At 45.3% G+C, this 20,038-nt stretch overlaps 1 protein-coding gene across 1 annotated transcript; it reads left to right on the top strand.

The window, feature by feature from the left end:
* Window positions 1-2,617: 2,617 nt before the first annotated feature.
* On the top strand, window positions 2,618-17,496 carry Tmigd3 (transmembrane and immunoglobulin domain containing 3). The gene is given in 7 exon segments (XM_036191372.1): window positions 2,618-2,783; window positions 8,649-8,744; window positions 10,460-10,831; window positions 12,501-12,558; window positions 13,894-13,994; window positions 17,428-17,464; window positions 17,466-17,496. Coding segments are annotated over 7 exon segments (861 nt in total).
* The last annotated feature ends 2,542 nt before the right edge of the window (window positions 17,497-20,038 follow it).

Consider the following 20,038-nt stretch of genomic DNA (forward strand, 5'->3'; position numbering starts at 1 on the left):
ATGGTGGAGAGTTGGCATAGCATCCAGAGGCAGGCACGGTGACAGGAAGGAGCAGGGAGCTGAGTGATGGCCTCTCCACCATAAGTGGGAAGCAGAGAGAGTGAACTGGGAGTGGTACAAGGCTTTAAACTCTCAACGTCTATTTCAGCAAGGCTGTACCTCCGTAACCTCTCAAAACAGCGCCACCAACTGAGGACCAAGTGTTGAAATGCCTGAGCCTATGGGGGAACATTTCCAATCCAAACCACCACATACTTCTTGAGTATTTAACGTGCCCATATGCAAAGGTAAACCAATTGCCTAAAGGATACGGATGAGAAATGAAGGTGGGGTGCCAAGCTCTCACTGGCCTCCTAGTTACTTTCTGAACCCAAATGAAGAGTCATTTCTTTTTAGTAAAAGCAATCTTTAAGTGCCTGTTATAATTCTACTACTGAATGTAAGGCAAAAAGAGACAATTGAAAGTTATTATCACTTTCTGTGTGTGTGTGTGTGTGTGTGTGTGTGTGTGTGTGTGTGTGCATGTTACTGTGTGTAAAGGTGCATGTGTGTGTGTGTGTGGCAGGGGAGGTGCACATAAATTTTGCATGTGGAGGCCAGAGGACAAACTCGAATATCCCTTTTCCTCAGGTACTGTCCACCTTATTTTTTGAAACAGATTCTCGTAACAGCTTGAGGCTCAACAATTAGTCTAGACCAGCAAAGCCCAGGTGTCTGCCGATCTCAGCCTCCCCAGGGCTATGATTTGAGATTAGGCCATAGTGTCCAGCTTTGTGAGTGAGTGAATGAGTGTGTGTGTGTGTGTGTGTGTGTGTGTGTGTGTGTGTGTATTAAACGCTCCCTAGTCCTGCCAATCATTTTCTGGGCACTGAGATTTTAGGTGCCCATTGGCTCTGAAATTCTGTGAGGTGGGTACTACAATGTTTATCTCAGTGTGAGGATACAGTTCTATCACGGTGGGTAAGGCATGATACTGTGGGGTCAAGGCAGCTGGTCGCATTGTCTCTGCAGACTGGGAAACATGTTGTCCACTGGCCAATTATGGACGCGCCTTTAATCCTGACTCTGTGGGGTGGGGGCAGAGAACTCTGTGAGTCCAAGGCCAGTCTTTACATATCAAGTACTAGGCCAACCAGGGCTACACAGTGAGACCTTGGGGTGGGGGGAGAGAGAAATGAAAGAGGATGGTAATCACAGTCCCCGTGAGGCTCTTTCCTTAGCTGCTCTTGCTGTCCTCTGGTTAATCAGGATAGATGCTACGCAGTGGACAGTGTCAGCCACATCATCGGAGCCCTGCAGCTCCCGACACTCATAATGTCCACCCTTGTTTTCCTATGTAAATCTGAAGCTACCCACGGAGTGAGTCCCCCCAGATAAAGTGTTCGTTTGGTGAGAGCCTCAAGACCACAGTGCCTGTTAAGCAAAGAAGAGTGGGATCTGAAAGTGGAATTAGATGGTAGCTATTCCGGAAGTTTGTCTGAATGCTAATGCTAGGCCAGAGCTCAGTTACCTAAGTCCTCTTGCTATCATTTCAGCAGAGGCTCCTTATTTCTCTCCTGTCACCCCAGAAGAATCAAGCACGCAAGGCTTCCCCTTACTGATCTCTGGTTTAGTTCAAGTGCGCCTCCAGGAAGAGGCCCTGGGTTTGCTCCAGGGCTTTATAGCCTCTGTCCAGTTAGCCAGACAGTAAAGGGGAAGTGCTGTCGGTCCTTGGTTTCCTGATAATCCTCACACTGTTGTAGTAACACTCAGTCTCCCCTTCTGAAAGCTTTAATTTAAAGTGAACACTACCCTCAAGTCTGAAGAGCAGTCTGAGCTGGGCCTGTAGGTATCTCTAGACTGTGGCTAGGTTTGAAAACTGCCTTTACTTTTTTTCTTTGCCCCTCTGATTGTCACTGGTGGCTTGCTGGGAACTGGGTTGTTTCATTTTTGCCAAGTGGGAATAACCTGAGGTACAGGACTGTACCAGCTTAGAAGAAGCCAAAGCCAAAGCCAGAAGAAACTGAAGCCGTGCCATGTGAAAATACCCTTTTAGCATGAAGTCAAAAAAGGTGAACCAAAAATCTCTGGCTACATCCTGATCTGAGTGGCTGGGGATTCCACCTGGAGCTAGGATGCCAACCAGGCCAAGCTGTTGACAAGGGCTATGTCTGGGTCTGTGGCCCCATAGCAGCCAGGGAGGGCCATGAGGATGTCCAGGTTCAGGTCCTCCACCTGAGTTCATGTTGGTGTCCAAGGGCCATGATGCATGCAGATCTGAGTGGCCTGCATTGCTACCCGATGCCATGGTGACATCCAGGCCAGAGCTGCAGCTGAGGGCCATGTCTGGGTCTATGGTCCTACTGTGGTTGGAGTCTTTGCTGAAGTCTGAGCCCCGTATTGCCACCAAAGGTCACATAGAAACCCAGGGTTGGGACTGCAACCTGAGGTTGTTCAGAGGCCATGCTGCCGCCAGAACATCCCAACCTGAGTGGCCAGTGCTTCCACTCAGAGACAGGATGTCTGTCATCTGGGTCCAAGTGAGGGCCGTGTCTGGGTCTGTGGTCCAGCTGCACCTGGGGTCTGTGTTGATGTCTGTGGCCCGTGTCACCTCAAGGGGCCTTAAGAACCAAGCGAGATGAAATCACATGGCCATATGCTGAGCTGGCCCTACCCTTCACTGGTCCAGGGAATGCTGGCCTTGCCTTTTGCTGGACACTGCAGCAGAAAGCGGGTCCTGACCTTCATAGGAGAGCTGGCCCCTGCACTTGAGAAGATGACCCCATGCCTTACCACAGGAGAGGGTGAATGGACCCTGAGGGCATGGGTGCAGGGGAGCTGACTCCTCACTCTTGCCTGAGGCTGGTGGTCCCAGTGACCTGTACTGACCAGCTCAGCTACCATCCAGGTCCACAGCCGGGCCTAGGGTTGGCCCAACCCATTTACCACATCTAGGACCTTCTGGAGGTCATAAAGGGACTGGTCCTGTGGAACAATACTTACAGGATCTTTACATCTTGGGGTGGCCTCAGGATATCCTAGGAGTTCTGGTGAGGATCCAGTGATGATGGTGAACTAGAAACCAGACCCCTTGAAGCAGACAGTGACTCATTACAATGAACATTTGCTTCTGATAATGCTGATGGGACAAAAGGGTGTACTGTATAACACACCAAGGCCCCCAGTGCCACCAGGATGGTGGAAGAGGTGTTGGAGAGTCGTTAAAGAAGGAGAAGTGAAGAGGGTTTTTTGTTTGTTTTGTTCTTATTTTTGTTTGTTTGCTTGCTTGCTTTGTTTTGTAGGGGAGGTACCACAGGGGTAAAAGGAAGGATATGGAGGGGACCGGGAGGTGAGTGAAAATGGAGTGCATGATGTGAAACTCCCAAAGAATTAAGAAGTCAAAGTAAAAAAACAAACAAACAAAACAAAACAAAACAAAAAAAAACAACATAAAACAAAACAAAACAAAACAACGTAGCTGGGCAGTGGTGGCGCACGCCTATAATCCCAGCACTCGGGAGGCAGAAGTAGGTGGATCTCTGTGAGTTCCAGGCCAGCCTGGTCTACAGAGCAAGTCCAGGACAGGCTCCAAAGCTACAGAGAAACCCTGTCTTGAAAAACAAAACAAAACAAAACAAAATCCTTTGGTTACAAGTAACTAGACCCACCCTGGTTTCTGGTTTGGAGATGAGTGTGGCAGGGATCTTCCCGTGAAGCTTGCCTCTGGCCAGCAGCCTTTCAGTGAAAACAGAAAGCTAAGTAGGGCTTTTTCTCTAAAGAGAAAGGGTACAGAGACATCCAGACAAATCCAGGGATGGTTTTCTCCTCTTCCATGTGAAGACACTGAACAAATGTAGATAGCAAATACATGGGCTTATTACTTCGTTTTTCTTTCTTTCTTTTTTTTTTCAAAATAAATCAAGTGGAAATAGAGACTTAGCCTACCAAATGCCTCCAAAAAGCAATTTCTCCTCTCTCTCTCTCTCTCTCTCTCTCTCTCTCTCTCTCTCTGTGTGTGTGTGTGTGTGAGAGAGAGAGAGAGAGAGAGAGAGAGGAGAGAAGAAAGAAAGGAAGGAAGAAAGGAGAGAAAGAAAGAAAAAGAAGGAAGGAGGGAAGGAAAGATGAAAGAAAGAGAGAAAGGAGAGTAGGGAAGCTTTGTAGTGGTGTTTAAGAGAAATGCAGAGGCCAGGTGTAGTGGCGCCCATCTGTAATCAGAGGTACTCAGCAGGCTGAGGCAGGAGAGTGAAGAATAGACTGTGTAAGATCACCAGTCCTGCCCGTTAAAAAATCAGTTAAAACACACTGATTTTTAAAATGTATTTTATGTACCAGTGTGTATGTATGCTTGTGCATTGTATGTTTGCGTGCCGGAAGAGGGCATCAGACCCCATTACAGCTGGTTGTGAGCCACCATGTGGTTGCTGGAAATTGAACTCAGGACCTCACTGCTGAGCCATCTCTCCAGACCAACACACTGAATCTTAATGAGTTTTTCTTGAGTATTCGAGGATTCGTGAACAGAGCATCTGCAGATTGCAAACAGCTCTGCTATACGGGGCAGGCAGCTCTTCTAGAAGGGCAGATGGAGAGGCTTTTCCAGAGTCATGGTGGCAGTGTGACAAAGAAAATGTATTTAATTGGTTAAAGTGGAAAGCCTATTGCTGGAAGGTCAGTTTGGCAGTTGGTCAGTTAACTTTGGTGGTGGCTGACGGGTTAAGTGGTAAGTGTGATTAATTCTACAGTGTACACAGAGTTGATTTTCAATTTGATGATGTAGGAGCCATTTCAGCCCATTAAGTTTTTTGAAGCAGAAGAGAGAAAAGGCTTGAGTGGGTGTGGCACTGGGACACATCTGCTTGTTCACAAACTGCAGTGAGAACCACTGTTGAGGAAGCCGCCACTTTCTCCACAAGTCTTGGCGATTTGAGGATAATTGTAAACAGAGGTTAGTGTCTGACTTCCAAAGACTGTTGATAGAGATAACAACCCGACTCCCTAAAAATCCCACTGACGGCAGGCTGGTTTGCTGCTTATTATAGATGAGTGGCTGCTTTCCTGGGCAGATTTCTGCAGGTTGTTCAATCAGAATCCTGTGCTGATATCATCATTCATATGCATAATTTCCAGGCACGGTTTCAAGAAAAATCCTGCTCCTAACCACCATAGCTGGGTAGGACAGGAGTAAGAAACCTGACTTCCTCAGACAACAGTGTGCATGTAATTCTCTTTGTAAACTCTAAAGCAGTTTTGCCAGATTGTGTGTGTGTGTGTGTGTGTGTGTGTGTGTGTGTGTGTGTGTGTTAGAGACAGAGACAGAGACAGAGAGACACAGTGCAATGGAAAAATATTTTTATTGCTGTTATTTTCCAAACACTCGAGATTTCACATCAGATCATACTGGCTCTACTGATTCTGTGAACTTGGACCACTTACTTATCTCCTGTGTCTGCTGTTATTTGTAACACAGGACTAATAACACTCAAGCCAGGGTCCTTTTGTTTCTTAAAAAATATTAGGGTGTGTGTGTGTGTGTGTGTGTGTGTGTGTGTGTGTGTGTAGGGGCATGTGTGATGGCACCAATGTGGAGGTCAGAGGACAATTTTGTGGAGGTGGTTCTCTTCATTTACCATGTGGGTTTTGGCATCAAACTCAGGCTGTCAGGCCTGAGTGGCAAGCATCTATACTGGCTGAGCCATCTTACTGGGCCTTGTTTTACTACTTTTTATTTTGTCAAAATCAAAAGCTATCAAGCAGAGTGACTAGGATAATGAGCCCTCATTTGCCTACTATCCTGTTGTAGTACTTACTAATTTATGGTCTCTCTTGTCTCATTTATGATCACATCCACTTAACCCTGCCCTGAGTATCTTGAAATTTTGGACTTCAAATTACTTTCTCTATAAAAAACTTATAAAAGATATTCTAAAAAGTATTACTTGGAGACGGGCGGTGGTGCACGCCTTTAATCCCAGCACTCAGAGGCAGAGGTAGGCGGATCTCTGTGAGTTGGAGGCCAGCCTGGTCTACAGAGTAAGTTCCAGGAAAGGCGCAAAGCTACACAGAGAAATCTTGTCTCAAAAAACAAAGTATTACTTCGTTTAGTCTCAGTACCTATGTACTTTTTACTTCCCTAAATCTAAAGATTAATCTTATCCTTAAGAGAGAGGAACAGAATTATTAGCACCAGTTAGCACCAGCTAACACTGACTGCCAGCATCTTCATACCCCCATCTTCTCATTTATTTTATTTATTTGAGTTTTCAATTTGAGATAGAATCTCATATATTTGAGGCTGGCCTTGCACTTGATATCTCATAGGGGATGACCGTAAACAACTGATCCTCCTGCTTCCCTCTCTGAAGTGCTGGGATTACAGTGTGTGCCACCACACCCTACTCTCGTTATTTATAATGTAACTTTTTCGTTATCTTGGGCATTTTGCTGAAACTTACCATGCACACCCCATTTCTATTTCTGATGACATTTTCTTTGGTAATTTGGTGTCATCTCTGAACAACACTGATTGTTTTGCATCTAGTATTGACAGAGATAAGGACTGTATTTAAAAGAAATCAGAGGGCTGGAGAGATGGCTCAGAGGTTAAGAGTACTGCTTACTCTTCCAAAGGTCCCGAGTTCAATTCCCAGCAAGTACATGGTGGCTCACAACCATCTGTAATGAGGTCTGGTGCCCTCTTCTTGCTTGCAGGAATATGTGCAGCTAGAATGCTGTATATAAATAAATAAATGTACCTTTAAAAAAAAAGAAATCAGAATTATTATTTGCTGGATTACATCAGACAACAAGCCTTTATTATGTGCTCCTGTTCTGTGTGGGTCAGAAATTCAGAAACATCTTCTTGGATGGTTCAGTGTTCATGATATCTTATGAGATTGCTGGGTCAGACATCTGAAAGCTTGACCATGACCAAGGTGACTCTGGCATGAGTAACAAGGTGTTGCCTTTTCATGTGAGTCTCTCCATTGCTTGCTTTAATCCTCATAAAATGATGGCCGACTCCCCCAAGGTAGCAGTACAAGAGACTGGGGCAGAAGTTGAACCACTTTTGAAAGACACACATAATACTTCTGCCAAGTTTTGTTTATCATGCAGGCCGTCCCTGACTCACCTTCAGAGGGGCTACATAAAGGCATGTATACCAACGGACATCTGGTATACCTGGCTGGTGTGTTTGGTTAGTTTTGGTCAACTTGACATAAACCTAGACATATCTGAGAATAAGAAATCTCAGTTGAGGAATTGCTTCCATCAAATTGTCCTGTGGGCAAGTCTGTGAGGATATTTTCTTAATTGCTAACTGATGTATCAGGGCCCAGTTCACTGTGGCCTGGGTAGGTAGGCTTTGGCCTATATAAGAAAAGTAGCTGATCAAGCTAGGAAGAGAAGACCAGTAAGTAGCTTTCCCACATAGTCTCTGCCTTACTTCCTGCCTTGAGCTCCTGCCCATCCTCCTCAACAACAGACTGTAATCTATAAGTAGAAATAAACCCTTTCCTCCACAGGTTACTTTTGGTCAGTGTTTTGACTATAGCAACAGAGAGGCTAACTAGAACAGGCTGTGATGACACCATTAACATACCTAAAACAAAATGAACAATTAACAGCATCAGCTATCTGGGCAGTGTAATGGGCTTCACATATCATCATTTGCCAAGACATTTCACTCAACTTAATTTAATCTATTAATTTTTCTTTCTAGTCTTTTTTTTTGTCTAACACATTTTGTTGGTTGAAACAGATATCACCAGAGAGGAGTAGATAATGTAATGTAATTACACAATGCAAACTTGATATGAGTGCATATGCTGAATTCCTGTGAATTAGAGGAAGGCTCCCCTTTTCTCAAGAAAGGATGTTATTGCACAATGTAGAAAAGCCATCTACATCTGGCTCTCGAAGGGAAGTGCTAGGATATAATAAGGAGCACCCAGTTTAAATTTGAGAATTTAGGGTTTTTCAAGAATTCAAACTTTGAAAGCTAGTGGTCAGAACATGTGCATCTTTCAGGAATCAAGAGAAGCTGTCGCTGCTACTGCATGGAAAGACCCACTTGATGTGTCCCAGTTCTACTCAGAAAAGCTTTCCAGAATCTGGTCCCTCCAGCCCCAGCTGTTGACAGTGGTACTCATCTATTCCAGCTTGCAGGCAATAGATACTTCTGGCAGCTGGCATACTCCACCTCTAACCACACTCCCTAGGTCTTCACTGTAATTTGGTACTCAACTTACTTAAGGATTTCTTTGCTGGGATTCCTCCCATCTAAATAGAAACCAAGCCCCTAAGAATGATGGAGGGACAAGAGGCCCAGCCTCTTTTAACACATATCAAGAGAGGGTACAGTTGCTCACATGAACATGTGCCAGTGGTGATGTGTCTATGACTTCTGGGATCTATAAAGGATGTATGCCAAGTGGATTTAATCAAGAAAAGGTTTCTCTTGCTTATCTGGGCTTTTCAGGGAGCTCAGGTTTTCAAAGTTGCTGCAAAGATAACATTTATTCAGGAATGACATCCCTCTGGTGAGTTCCCTTTGTATAGGACTCAACCCAGCTGGTTCTGCCCAGCAGCATTGCTCAGAGTAACTGGTGGCTCTCCCTTCACATAGGATAACACCACCCTAAATTCAAACATATGCTTCCCTCCTGCAGATCCAGAGTCCCTGAGGTCCTCTGTTCTTAGAGCTGAAGTTTACTTCCTTCTCACCGTGGAGATCTTCATTCTGCTCTCCTTGGCTCTCTTTTCAGGTAAGATGTTGGTAAGGAACACCTCTGCCCAAAAGCCACAACCTTCTGAGGCAGTTCAATTCTCCTCTACTTAAAGCCTCTGCTTAGTAACAGTATAAAGCACCTAAGACATTTTATTGGAAAATGTGTCTTGTTCATAGGCCCTATTAAGAGATCCTAGTTCCTTACCTCTGATGAGGGAGTTGTGGGGAATTTGACACCCTTGACTAAAATTGGAGCCCTGCAGTGGCTTTTTTCCCCCAGTGACCAAATTCTCATTCTCTTCTCCTTTCTTCCCTCACATGTTTGCACAGATATAGACAGACATGCTTATCTCCTTTCTGCGTGAGCCTGACACCAAGGACGGTACTCAGAAACGGGACTTGCCCCAAGCTGGCCCACCTCTCAGTTGTGCTCCCTGCAGACTTACTGTAGCTCTCTGTGTGTCAGCATCCTTGTCTTTGAACTGAGGACCACAGATCTTCTTGTAGGAATGTGTTATCTCCTATAAGACACACTGGAAGCAGCCTCTTGCAGAGGTTGGGCGAGATCCCTCAACAGCTTGGAAGGCTGAGAGTGATGGGTTCTGTTGTTCCATTTCTCCTTCTGGTCAGGTATTTCCCAGCCAAGGTGAAGCCAGAGGTTGCATGTGTGACTTCCTCATTATGCAATATCCTGACATGATAGGGATGCCCACACTGGTCTTGTATAGCAAGTTCTCAACTCCTAAAATTACAAGACCCTCTATTTTTAGTCCTTTGCAGCCAGAGCAAGCCTCCTAACCTTTCGCTTCCTTTTAGTGGCTGCCAAGGTAAGGGAGGGAGCTAGAGGCAGAGCTTAGGGGGGTAGATGGCAAAACAAACTTCAAGTTGTCCAAGGCTCCATTTGTTCACATCTCACACATTCTCAGGCTAGGAGAAAAGACTTCTCCAATGGTTGTGGGATCTAAGCACATGAATTAGAGCTGCCTACATTCAGAGGAGGTCTTTTACCCTTAGTTAATTTTCTCTGGAAATACCCACATAGAAACATGAAAATTAATCTAGGCATCTCTAAGTCCAATCAAGCTGACATCAAGATTAACTGTCACAAATCCCCAAATAAAGGTTTCTTCAGAATTGATGTCATTCTGGGGACTCTTTCTGCCTTGCAGTTGGCTGCTTTCTTGTGTGTTCACATGGTACTGTCTAACTTCATCTCTTTCAAAAATTTTAAGTATGGACACCAGCCATATTGGATTCAGAACTACCGTAATGGGGGCTGGAGAGATGTCTCAGCAGGTAGCTTACAACCATCTTTAACTTCAGTTCCAAGAGATCTGACATCTTTTTCTGACCTCTAGGCTCCAGGCACATATGTGGTGCACTTTTTACCTGTGGTTCACCTATATACATGCAGAAAAAACACTTATACACATAAAATAAAACAAAAAAAATCTTAAGTTTTTAAAGAGAGCTACCCCGATGATCTAATTTTACCTTACTTTCTTCTTAAAGGCCTTATGTCCAAATGCACTTGCATTACACTCTTTATAGGGATTGAGGTTTCAACATGTGAAGGATGCAATTTAGCCTGTAATAGTGACCAAGTTCAAAAGGACAAAACCCAAATTCCAATGAACCATTCTTCAGGAGCTCAGTAGGGTCAGTGTGTTTCCAAGAATAATGAATGTGTGTGTGTGTGTGCGTGTGTGTCTGTGTCTGTGTGTATGTGTGTGTCTGTCTGTCTGTTCACAGATGCCATAGTCATAGACAAAAAGGTGAAGTCAGGCATTGAGCTGGACACAGTTTCTGCTAACTGTAACTATGATGCCCACTACAAGGACCACACCAAGTACTGGTGCCTGGGCTATTTCAGGGACTCGTGCAACATTGTTGCCCTCACCCGGAACAGCACCAACCGTGTGGTCTTGAAGGACACAGGAAGCCAACTCATCATCAGGGTGTCCCACCTGGTTAAGGAGGACACAGGCTGGTACTGGTGTGGTATCCAGCAGGACTTTGCCAGAGATGACATGGATTTTACACAGCTGATAGTGACTGACAACAGAGATGGCTGGGCCATTGATTTTTTACCTGGTAAAGAGACTGGCAGGGGATCTTTGAAAGGTAATGAGGGTTTATTGAGGTAGTAAAAACTCACTGAAGGGTCCAAGGCTGGTGGTACACAATCCTAACAGTCAGAAGGGAGAGGCAGGTGTATCTCTGGGTGTTTGAGGCCAGCCTGGTCTACAAAGTGAGTTCCAAGCTAGGCAGAGCTACCGAGTGAGACCCTGTTTAAAAACAAAAACAAAAACAAAAACAAAAACAGACAAAAACAAAACAAAACAAAAAACAAACAACAACAACAACAACAAAAAAAACCTCACTAAAGGCAGTGGCCACCAACTCAAAAGTTCTTATATTATTTGAGGTAACCTGCTCTCTCAATTCCACTTAGTATGGTGGGGATGGGGGTTAGGTAGAATTTCATAGGAAAGAAGAGTGTCTGAGCTCTGGGTGTGCTTATAACTTCCCTTTCTTCACAGCAGTCTTACTTACAGACCTTGGAAGAGGCTGGAAGGTCTCACAGGAGTGAGATATTTGTACTGATAGCTAAGGCTGTAGTGAAATCTCACCCTTATAGGTCTGGAACCTTGGAGACTGGCTCAAGACGTGACTGAGGCTGCAAAAAGAGATCCAGGCTTCTTGAGACTGGACAGCTTTAAAAATTTTGTAATTAATATACATTAAATATACCAGTCAAACTTGCCAGAACCTGTCTTTACTCATGTGGAATGCAGCTAACCCTTGGAGGCTACCAGGAGGGACTGGAACCAGGGAGCAAAGTCTGCCTAAGCCAGACTGGGACTTTGAGCTGGCACTAACTCTTGGGACCTCCCAATGTTTGCAGGCTCCTTCTCTGGAGACTGGAAAACTCTTCAGCACCAGTAAGTCCCTGTCTTTCAGGCAGAGAATGGTGGAAGGCACTAGCTGTTCTCCCATCATTACCATTTAGAAAAAAAATGATGTGTTTTTCTGTCACTGTCTGGAGCCCAATGACAGTTGGAAAACATAAGAAGGACTTGTGGGATGCCTCACACCCACCCTGCCTCTCCAGTTGTCAAGCTGGGAAGAGCTTTACTCACATATATCTACTGGTAACTGACGCAGCTAGCATCCCACCGAGTGGGTAACATCCACGCTGACTGTGTTTCCGCTTGGTGTACTTCTGCTTTTTATAGCGTTTCTTGAGCTTTAGTTTAGAAAGAGAGGAGTCTTATCCAAGTTTGCTCCTTTATTGAAACAAGGAGGAGGCAATTTGGGGCTCTCCCATGGGTTGTTAGTAGCGATAAGAAGAGCCTCTGTCACAGATTGACCCATTCCCCAAGGATGAGACTGGCTATTTGATACACCAAAGCTTTTTCCCTTCGGAGTGACCTTAGTCTGGCTCTCTAACCCTGAACTGCTTCTAGACTGTACAGGGCCTTTGTATACATCTGGAAAAGGTACCACTCCATCTGGGTGCAGAGGACCCAGTGGCAGGGTGCATGACTTAGCAGGTGCACTGTGAGCTACATTTCAGCCCCTACTTCTCTCCCCAGCCTTGCCCCCGTCCAAGGCATGTTTCTACCACAGTTAGTGTTGTCATTGTCTTACACAGAAAGCCAACGAAGCACGTACTCTCTGGAAAGCAAGAGAAATTCCACTTAGTATGGTGGGGATGACGGCGGAGCCAAAGGAGGGTCTCAAAATGGGCTTTATTCTCAACAATTCCTTTCTGATTCAGACCCTTCAGGGGACAGAAACCTTAGCTGTAGGACTTCTAACGCTATCCAAAAGGCAGAGGGCTCCAGGTGAGTAGGGATCTGAAGAAAGGATGGGATGTGGTGGGGTGGAGTGGGATGAACCACAACACCTTAGCGACTGGTTTACACCTTCTGCTTTTCAACTGGTATTGTTTCTCTGTCCAAACTAAATATCTTCATTGTAATGGTTTGGTTTCTTTAAAATGACCATTTTTGTTTGAAAGCAGCAGAAAATGACTTCTAGTTATTATTATTATTATTATTATTATTATTATTATTATTATTATTTTGAGACAGGGTTTCTCTGTGTAACAGCCCTGGCTGTCCTGGAACTCGATTTGTAGACTAGGCTGGCCTTGAACTCACAAGTATCTGCCTGCCTCTGCCTCCTGAGTGCTGGGATTAAAGGTGTGCACCACCACACCCGGCTTAGTCACTTTAATTCTAAAGGGGGCATTATCCCAGGGGGAGAGTAGTGTCTGAAATGCAGAGACAGGGATGCAGGCGAAAGAGGTGCCAAGATCCCAACAGGACTTTGTCTTCGTCTCTAGCTCCATTTTCATCTGATATTCTCCGTGTGTTTGCTTCCTTCTCTTCTGATGTCACTCTTGCCTACTTCTATTTTGTTCTTTAAAAAGTTTGATTCATTTTTACTTCATGCGTACGAATGTTTCACATACATGTGTGTATATGTGCACCACAATCGTGCCTGGTGCCTGTGGAGTCGAGGAAAGGGAGCCTGATCCTCTGAACTGGAGCTAAAGGTAGTTATGGGTGGCAATGTGGGTGCTGGGAACTGAGCCTCTGAGCTCTCTCTCTAGGCCCTATTTCTTTTATTTTGAGACAGGGCCTGAGAAAATCCCCCAAGTTCCGATGTAGGTAAGGGTTGACCTTAAACTTAAACCTTTGATGCCCCTGCTTCCTCCTCCTGAGCAAAGGGATTACAGATGTGCGCTGCCACACTCCGTTCACAAGCACTCTGCCAATTGAGCTATATCCCCCAGCCTGTATTTCTTCTCTCTCTCTTTCCCTCTCCCCTTCTCTCTCTCCCTCCCTCCCTGCCTCCTTCCCTCCCTCCCTTTTTTCTGTTTGACACAGCAGGTGACGCTCACTTACAGTTGCTCAGTTTATTTCTCCCATTCAAAGGAATGACAGAAGACAATAGTTTTCCACTCCTAGACCCCATCTTGTTTCTGAGGAAGGGTTGGTTTACTGGCCCAGCTTGGTTAGATGCCCATCAGATCTGTGGTCCAAAGGACAGAGTTACTCTTAAGGAATGTAGTTGTCAGGAGCTACTGGGGCTGGGACGGGAGTGACCGTGTGAGAAGAGAACCAAAGAGATTTCCTTCCGCGGGACCTGATATCTGATGTGATTCCTTCCAGAATGTCCATTCCGATTATTTGCATACTGGTTACTGGTTTGTGGATCATCTTTATAATCAGTCATTTATCTAGGGGAAGGAGAAGCCAAAGGAATAGAGGAGGTAAGTAACCCAGGGTGGAGGGAGTTAGACTTGGAGAGGGAATCAGAAAGTGTAGAGGTCAAGGAGGATCTTGCATGTGAATGAATGTGACCCTCCTCTTAATGCCTAGTCACTTAGGTACCAAGGAGGCTAGCCAGCCCACAGGCTGAGGAGAATATAACCCCCTCATCGTTACAAAGGCATCATGAGAGGAAATAGAAGGAACATTGTAGTCTTAAGTGGAAGTAGGTGCGTGCTGTGGATGATTGATTGATAAATAAAATACTGATTAGCCAGTAGCCAGGCAGGAAGTATAGGCGGGACAAAGAGAGAGGAGAAGTCTGAGAAGTGGAAGGCTGAGACACAGAGATGCTGCCAGCTGCCGACATGAGGAGCAGGATGTAAAGTACCGGTAAGCCACAAGCTATGTGGCAAGGTATAGATTAATAGAAATGGGTTAATTTAAGATATAAGAACAACTAGTAAGAAGCCTGAGCCATTAGGCCATACAGTTTATAAATAATATAAGTCTCTGTGTGTTTGCTTGGGTCTGAGGGCTGTGGGAGCCAGGCAGGAACAGGATAACTTCAGCTACAGGTGTGGGAGAAGAAGAGGGAAGCCAGAGATAACCACACTGCAGGTTCCATATCTGTGGGGCTACTTGCCTCCCCAGCACACAAGCTTTGTGCAATAAACTAACAGCCTTACTCTTTGTTTGAAATATTTTGTTCACCTGTAGGGATGAGGCCAAGGCTCTTGCCTAATGATGGGACTTCTGTAACGCACCCCACAGCAGGTGTAAAAAGTTCTCCTTGCCAAGGGGTCTGTGTGGGACAGGTGGGCCCAGGGACTTCAGTCCTTAGCTTTGTGTCTTTGTTTTTCCTTGGGTAGTTACTGGTAAAAGCATCACTAGAAGCTCCCAGCCAAGCCAAGCTCCTTCTGTGGTCTCCATGCCCTTGGTAAGTTCCTTCCTTGACACTTCAGTACTGAGTCCTGAGCCCCCTTAGAACCCTGTCTTTAGGTCTCTTCATTCATAGAGAGGGGACTGTGTGATCGTCCATCTTTCCCTGTGACACAAGTGGATCCTACCATCTGGAAACTTCTCTAGGTCACCGTATGGTGGTTCTGCTAAGTTCTGAAGCATTTGCAGAACTGAAAGAACACTGTGAGCACCTCTGTTTGGTCAGGGCGATGCTGTTGGCTTTTGTATGATCAGAAACCATGGAAACACCTTGGGCAATGAAGAGACTGTAGCCATAATTACAAAATGGATCGCAGCCACCCTGCCTGGGTTTGGAAACATAGAAAAACATTTCAGAGAAATAATGATTAGGATAAACAAACACAAGCCTCAGAACAGAAACCCAACACTATCACCACATGCCAGTAGCATCCTAATGATAAAAGACCTGTTAGTGACACACGAGGAGCCAGTGGCAGCAGGAGCTGGAATGTGATGATAAGGCCACACGTCTCAGGCTGCACCTGTGCAGTTTGGGTCCCACGCAGATGCAGAACAAGCTCTCTCAGATGGTAAAGGAGCAGCTCCAGAGCCTTCTTGCCTTTTGCCATCTAGAAGTTTTGGGAACAGTGGAGGTGAGGGATACAGACAGGACAACACCCCTCAGGGCTTGTCTAATTCTACTCCCTCTAGTATACAATCGTAGTTTGTATTTTTTTTTTCAGGAACTTATCATCACTTCTTTAAGATATGACCCTGGGAAACATTTTCCCCAAGCCACTTTTTTCTTCGTACATTTTTTCTCCCTGTTCTTATACTCTTCTGAGTTTTATATCCGCCCACTCACTCATGTCCCACCCACCCACCCACCCACCTTCATTTTGCAAACTAGCAATATGCTAGTTGGTGAGGTTACAAAGACAAGCAAAAATAGATAGCACCTGTCTTCATGGAGCTTACGATGTGAAACAGGAAAACAGCAGGGCAGCTGTGGTGCACCCTGAAGCCCAGCCAGAAGGATCTCGAGTTCGAGGCCAGCTTGGACTACATAAATGAGTGCTAGACTCGCCTAGATTACAGAGTGAGACTCTGTCTCAAAAATAAAGTGGTGTGGTGAGGTGGAAGAGTACAAGCAACCACACATAAACAAATGTAAGCTTGTCAAGTAGAATAAGTGAAGGTAATATGTTGTTTGTTTCTGCTCTTTTGAGGGGCCCACCAGCCAGCTCCCAAATAAATCACATGTAGAGGCTTATTTTCAATTATGAATGCCCGGCCTTAGCTTGGCTTGTTTCTCGTCAGCTTTAGTTAACTTAAATTGTCCCATCTACCTTTTGCCTCTGGGTTTTTCCCATTCTCTTACTTCTGTAAATCTTACTCTTACTCTGTGGCTTGCTGTGTAGTGGGGTGGCTGGTCCCTGGAGTCTTCCTCCTTCCTTGGCTATTTATTTTCCTCCCACATTGCTCCTTCTATATATTCTCTCTGCCTGCCAGCCCCACCTATCCTCTCTCCTGCCTTGCTATTGACCATTCAGCTCTTTATTAGACCATCAGGTGTTTTAGACAGGCACAGTAACACAGCTTCACAGAGTCAAACAATGTAATATGAACAAAAGTAACACCTTAAAGTAATATTCCCCAACTGTGACATGATGCTGTAAAAGATGAGACAATAGAATCCAATGCTGTTCTCTTCAGCAAGAAGCCAGCAACCTGTTTTAGCCATGGCCTGTTCCCTCATACTTGGGTAAACTTAGCAGCCTGAACTAAAGTCCCTTCTAGTTTTGTTATTCTTGGGCCCTGTAATCAGGATGCATTTATACCATGAAAACTCAGCGAGAGAAGGACAAACCCCAGGCACCCAGCTTGCCTACAGCTGACTGACAAGTCTTGCAGGGATGACATCAAATTCCAGCTCATAAAACAAACGTTGGTGCTTTCTGACATTTGTTTTCAGGGCTGGGAAGATGGCTCAGCAGGTAAAGGTTCTTGCCACCAATCCTGATGACCTGTGTTTAATCCCCAGAACTCACATAGCAGAAAGAGAACCAACTACTACAAGTTGTCCTCTGACTTCCCAAGTGCACTGTGGTAAACATAGCACTTGTGTATCTCCCCATCCCGCACCAGAGGGAGAAAGAAAGAGGAGAGAGACAAGACAGAGAGATACAGAGACAGAGAGAGACAGACACACACAGATGGAGAGGGGGGATACATGAATAAGCAATTCAAACTTCGTGTTTTGGGGAGCCCAGAGTTCTGGGAGTGGCTCCCACAGCATTCTTTGCTTTTTTCCATCTGGAAGCTTTGGGAACTCTGGAGGTTGGGGATGCTTAAGTTTGTTTGAAAAAAATTCCTGGGGAGTATGAGAATATAATCTTTGATTTAGAAGAGAGAAAAATAGGCTCAGAAAAGTGCAGTTTGTGGCTTTTTTGCTGACAAACACGTTGACAAGAACCCCCAACTGTTTTCCTTTTCTGTTTCCCAACAAAGTAGGCAACGATTTGAAGTTCTTTCCACATGTCTTGACTTGAGGAAATGGCTCAAACTGAACACACGTGACTGAAGATTTCTTTCCTATTTAGTTCCCAAATAAAGTGATGTTGTTACAGTTGAATCTCCACGACAACCAGCCTACATCTCAGAGACTGATTCTGACCTTTCAGGATTTCTAAAGGACTCTCTGACCTCAAAGCAATCTTTTGTGGCAAGGTGACAACAGTGGTGGCCAGAAGAGCTGAGACAGACCACGCCAAGCAAGGCTGCCATCGAATGATATCTCTAGACCTTAGCTCTCGTGCATTAGATTAGCTGAAGTGAAGAAGAGTACAGAATCTGGGACAAGGGGAAATGACTTGTATTTTATTTATCGGCCAATAAATATCTGAACAGTGTAGCCCTCCCCCAACCCAGCCAGGTATGACTGACTTCTCCTAGGCTATCACTGGCAAAGTATTTCGTGAAATGTTCCTAAAAACCATAACATTCCAATACATTTCTGAAGTGGCATTTAATGCCGTTTTATCAAAAAATAGGAGACAGACTGAGTTTGTGGTTCTCATAGTCTCCTGGTGAAAAGACTGTGGCCCCCCAGAACACATTCTCAATGGGAACCTGTGACCAGAGTAAGTGGATGCTGCTTCTGACCAATGAGCAACCACGGGATGACAGGTGACGGATGCCTTCGAATTAGGAAACATGAGGCAAGGATGAGGCACCATCATCCGGGGGAGCAAATAGTTACATCATTGTTGATGAAGCATTACCCTGTGTGTTCTGCTGCAACCCGCAACCCTCTCCCCACATGGCCTCTGCCGCCCTCCTACGAACCCTGGTATTCTGTGGGGGAAGTGTACACTCGTGTTTCATGTGTGTGCTTGTACATGTGGAGGCTGGAGGATAACCTCAGATGTCATTCCTCTGGAGCTGCCCACGTTGTATGAAGCAGGGCCCCTCATTGGCCTGGAGCTTGCTCATGAAGCTAGGCTAGCTGAACAGTGAGACCCAAGGATACTCCAGTCTCCACCTCTCCAGGGCTAGGACGACAAGCGTGCCCTACCATTACCATGTCCCACATTTTCACATGAGTTCATGGGATCAAAGTCAGGTTCTTGTTCCTGCAAGGCAAGCCCTTTACTGACTGAGGCATTCCCCTAGCTTCAGAAGCTCACAGTTTAATATGCCATGGTCCCTTCTGATGGGGTGTAGGCCCAGCCTCAGTCTCAGAATCCTCAAGTGGTCCTCCTGTTTGAACAGGGTTGGAATGGAGATTGGGTGTTGACCAGATTCTGTATGTATCTTGTCAGATTATATTGTGGCTCCTGCAAAGCGCTTGATGAGCATAGTTCAGGCTCTGCCCTGACTCTTCCCTATAGGGAGGGAACTCCCAGCCCCTCAAAGCCTGAGGGAAAGGGTAAGGTTATGGATATCATGCCTGTATACTTCCTTGTAGCCTTTCTCCTTTAGAGTCTTGAACACCAAAAAATGCTCTCCCTCTGCTCCTGGCCAGTCCCAGTCTTGCCCAGTGGCCATGTATTGAATTTCTGCATGGCCAACTTACCAGGGACTATATACTCCTAGAGAAAACTAAGAAAACTATTTGTTTCCCAGCAGTTAATAATTGCCAATAGTTCTTCAGCTAGGGGTAGGATTGTGTGCCAACTCACCTCTCCAGGCTTGGGCTCGCACAGGTCTTAAGAATGCTGCCAAAACAGCCAAGTTCATGTTTATTTTGTGCATGTGCGTTTGTCTGCAGATACGTATACACACCAGAGAGTAAATGTGAATTAGATGACAACTTTCAGGACCCAGTTCTCTCTGTCCACCATGTAAGTCCCAGGGATTGAATGCAAGTTGTCAGGTTGGACAGCAAATGTCCTTAACTAACTCACCAGCCCTCATATTTATTTTAGAATTTTTTTCTTCTTGTTTAATACTTACATTTTAGAGTATGCTTGCCTATTAAAAAGAGTCTTCCTGATAGTTTTAGGGGAGCGGTCTCTATAATTGTCCTTTTGTTTTGGGGGTAAATTAACATGTTTAATTTTTACCTTTGGTCCCAACCAAGGTTGTCATACACATCTCTAATGCCACACAGAGGAGGCAGAAACCCACATTTGACTAGTGTTTTATACACTATGGACTTTGTGTTGGCTTAGGATGCTGATCTTGACTTCTGGAGAAGATGATGGGACAGAGTGAGAACTGATGAAGAAGGTGCCAACACTGGAAGAAGGTCTGCCCTTAAGAAAACCTTAGACTGACCGTTAGGGTTGGCTCCTCCATAATTACCAGTGGGTTTCTTTTATCATGAACTCTGTACCCTTTGGGAAGTTCGGGGGAGTTGCCTAAGGAGCTGCTGCTGTCTGTCAAGTAAAAGCACCAGCAGCCTCTTCTCTGGTGGGGAAAGTAACTAATCACTGATTTTTATGTATTTATTTTTTTTAGTTTTTTTGTTTCCTTGTTTGTTTTGTTTTTCAAGACAGGGTTTCTCTGTGTAGTTTTGGTGCCTGTCCTGGATCTCGCTCTGCAGACCAGGCTGACCTCAAACTCACAGAGATCCACCTGGCTCTGCCTCCCGAGTGCTGGGATTAAAGGCGTGCGC

This window comes from Onychomys torridus, chromosome 6 (genome assembly GCF_903995425.1).
Source record: "Onychomys torridus chromosome 6, mOncTor1.1, whole genome shotgun sequence".
NCBI classification, from domain to species: Eukaryota; Metazoa; Chordata; class Mammalia; order Rodentia; family Cricetidae; genus Onychomys; species Onychomys torridus.